Source organism: Gastrolobium bilobum, unplaced genomic scaffold (assembly GCF_033153095.1).
Source record: "Gastrolobium bilobum isolate Gb01-03AN ecotype WA unplaced genomic scaffold, APGP_CSIRO_Gbil_v1 utg42610, whole genome shotgun sequence".
NCBI classification, from domain to species: domain Eukaryota; kingdom Viridiplantae; phylum Streptophyta; class Magnoliopsida; order Fabales; family Fabaceae; genus Gastrolobium; species Gastrolobium bilobum.
This window is the reverse complement of record NW_026896521.1, coordinates 92,501-95,443: the sequence shown is the minus strand read 5'-3', so window position 1 is coordinate 95,443 and position 2,943 is coordinate 92,501. Positions and strand designations below refer to the sequence as shown.

Genomic DNA, 2,943 nt, shown 5'->3' with positions numbered 1-2,943 from the left:
TTAACAATGATGAATATCATGTGCATCCTCATCTTCAACGCACACGGAGATTAACTTATTCCCGTGTAAGTGTGATTCTAACCCTAGTTATTAATAACCTCTAATGATTTTAATTTAGTAATCATGCGAGTGGAATCAACAATTAAATTTGGATGTAATATTTTATTTTATATTTCTCCACCGGTTGAATAATTAATGGATTAATTCAGTCAAGACAGCCAAAACCTCAACGCTACAATCAAGTTTTTAACACAGTTACATATCTAAAATTTAGACTGTATCTAAAATTCGAATTCGAAATCATTGATTAAGTTGTGATAATACCTTACCAACATTTTATTATTATACTAGTATATTTCACTTGTAGTTTTGGTTCAAAACTTAGTTATACGATCATTAAACTTTTCTTTTGAGTATTACTCAATCTTTTTTTTTTTTTTGGAGCAACCTTACTTGATATAACAGCTCTAGTTACATATATAGAACACAAAAAAGCCGTGGACAAGCAAGCAGAAAACCATATGTTGCCTAAGGTCTTATAAAATCTACATTAGTTGCACATACAACCAATGTGAGACTATATATCTCAACACCATACATACACATTTGATTTTTAGAGAAAACAGCTCTTTCAGATCCTCCTTTACAGTTTATGATATGACTAATTTAATGTATATTTTGGGCATCAACCATTTCCAGGGGATTTTGGGTCATGATCCTTATTTGCCCCAGTCCCTCCATAGTCTTGTATTTCCAAATCGATCCTCCTCTCCATCAAAATTTCCTCCGTATCTACCACCGTCTCATTTTCCAACTTCAGTGCCCCCTGTAGTTGCAAAACAGATATGAACAAGGGCCAAATCAGAAAGAGAGAAACAATTGATAAAAAAAAAATTGTTGTGATAGAAGTAACTCAACATCAGAAAAGGGGTGTATAACTGATTTTTTATTTTTTTTTTAAGCTCTTTTTATGGATTATCATTGTTACCAAGCAAGAGCTCAAGAGGCTCTTAAATAGAAAGCAGATTTTGAACAAAGAGATTCAGAAATATATAATATTTGAAGAATTAATCCTCTCATGTGTTATTTGACACGATCATAAGACAATATGATCATAAACAAACCAACAGATAGAGAAAAGAGAGAGATAACACGTTAAGATAGAGAATATAAAACTTATAACTATTGATTTGTCTTTGAAAGACTAAAATTGTCTCATACGATCCAATCATGTTAAATGAGACATATGAGTTACCTGAGCTAAAGAAGGCAAAACTGATGTATCTTCTCCATTCAAATTTTGGGTTCCTGTAATGGGGAAAATCAATTCAATCCATCAAATGATTTTGCACAGAAATCGAAAGAGAAACCAACAAATAAAAAACTGTACTTCGTCAAAACCTATGATGAGGCTTACTAGTTGCAGGGATAGCAGAGACAGAGAGAACATATGAGAAACCCAAAAGGATCACAAGTACTCTCAGAAAGTTTGTCTGCATCGTGAATTAGATGATGGATTGAGCAGAGATTTTGGTAATGGCCGAGGGTGCATGAATCCTTTATGCTTAAATAGGTGCCACCATTAAGAGAATTTAATACTCAAATGAATGCACTGTACTAGGCAAAAAGTCAACTTGTTAATGTATTTTTATGTTATGTACCAACCTGCTTAGCTTTATGGAATCGCTGTCCATCGACCCACACACAAGTATTTTTGCAATGAGTGTATAAAGGTATACTCTTTTTTCAGTCGTTTAAGCATATTGCAAAATATATAGTTTTTTTTTAGCTTGGAGGGTACAAAATATATAAAGGTATACTCTAAGGGCACGTTTGGTGTGACGTATAAGATATGATAGTATAAGCTTATACTGTACATTATGACATTTTCAGTTGTTTGGTGTGACCATCGTATAGTATAAGCTTATACAACATAATCACTTAATACATCAAAACGATGTATAACTTAATCCGACCTAAAGGTGAGGGATAAGGTCTGATAAGATAATGATGTATTAACATCGTTGATCAATATAATTCTCAAAAATTAATATATTATTTTAATATTAATCTATTAAAATAAAAATTAATTTTTCAATATATTAATTTTAAAATATTGAATATTTTTATTTTTATAAAAAAAATTATATTTTGGACACACTGATCAATAAATTTTTATAAAAATTAATATCGTATGACATTTTTTGAAGAATTATATAAATTCTTTATTAAAGGATATTTTTATTAAAAATATTTATTTTTATCATATATAGTATTATACAGTGCTTTACCAAATACTAGATGATATTATCTTATACAATACCGTGCCTAACGCTAGATAGTATTAAAATTCAATCAGGACTTATACAATCAGGACTTATACTATCAGGTCTTATACTATTAGGACTTATCTTATACTATGCACCAAACATGCCCTAATTATGTATATAGACGTCTATTTAGCTTGAAGGGTACAAACTCGCCTAGACCACTTTACAATAGAGGTTCTAATATAATGTAAAAGTGACAATTAAAATAAAAAATTTAAGTTCTTAAGTAAAAAATTATATTAATAATTTCATGTTATGTTTTTCTAAGATATGTATCTTATGTTATGTGTCTCAGCATAAGGAATAATTACAACCTAAATAGTTATATATTAAACTATTAAAGGAAGCGCGCCTTCTTATCCTCAATATCGACCTTTTGGTTGAAGTTTTGTTTTTTTATGTATGTTTTTTTAATCTTACAAGATTTTCTTATGCCCTTTGAGTTGTATTTTAAGTTTAATTGACTTATTATACGAATACGTTGTCTCCCCCGCTCCCCAAAAACGAGTGTTATATGAATTTTCCTATACTTTTTAAAAATATTTAAGATATTATACTATGCATATAATTTAAACCATACACATTTAATAGAGAAAAAGTATTCCGATTCCTT

General features: G+C 29.7%; 1 protein-coding gene across 1 annotated transcript; it reads right to left on the bottom strand.

Moving 5' to 3' along the window:
• Positions 1-490: 490 nt before the first annotated feature.
• Positions 491-1,590, bottom strand: LOC133300239 (uncharacterized). Its single transcript, XM_061499761.1, has 3 exons — positions 1,418-1,590; positions 1,256-1,308; positions 491-826 (listed from the first exon to the last, which is right to left on the bottom strand). Exons 1-3 carry the CDS (start codon positions 1,497-1,499, stop codon positions 686-688), a joined length of 276 nt encoding a protein of 91 aa, XP_061355745.1. The 5' UTR covers positions 1,500-1,590; the 3' UTR covers positions 491-685.
• Positions 1,591-2,943: the final 1,353 nt, after the last annotated feature.

Bases quoted from the DNA above. Each gene is read 5' to 3' on its own strand.
- LOC133300239 (XM_061499761.1), bottom strand. From the start codon at position 1,499: ATGCAGACAAACTTTCTGAGAGTACTTGTGATCCTTTTGGGTTTCTCA. The intron at 1,309-1,417 runs GTAAGCCTCATC...TCCCCATTACAG, and splicing joins CTCTGCTATCCCTGCAACTA to GAACCCAAAATTTGAATGGA. The intron at 827-1,255 runs GTAACTCATATG...TTGCAACTACAG, and splicing joins TTTTGCCTTCTTTAGCTCAG to GGGGCACTGAAGTTGGAAAA.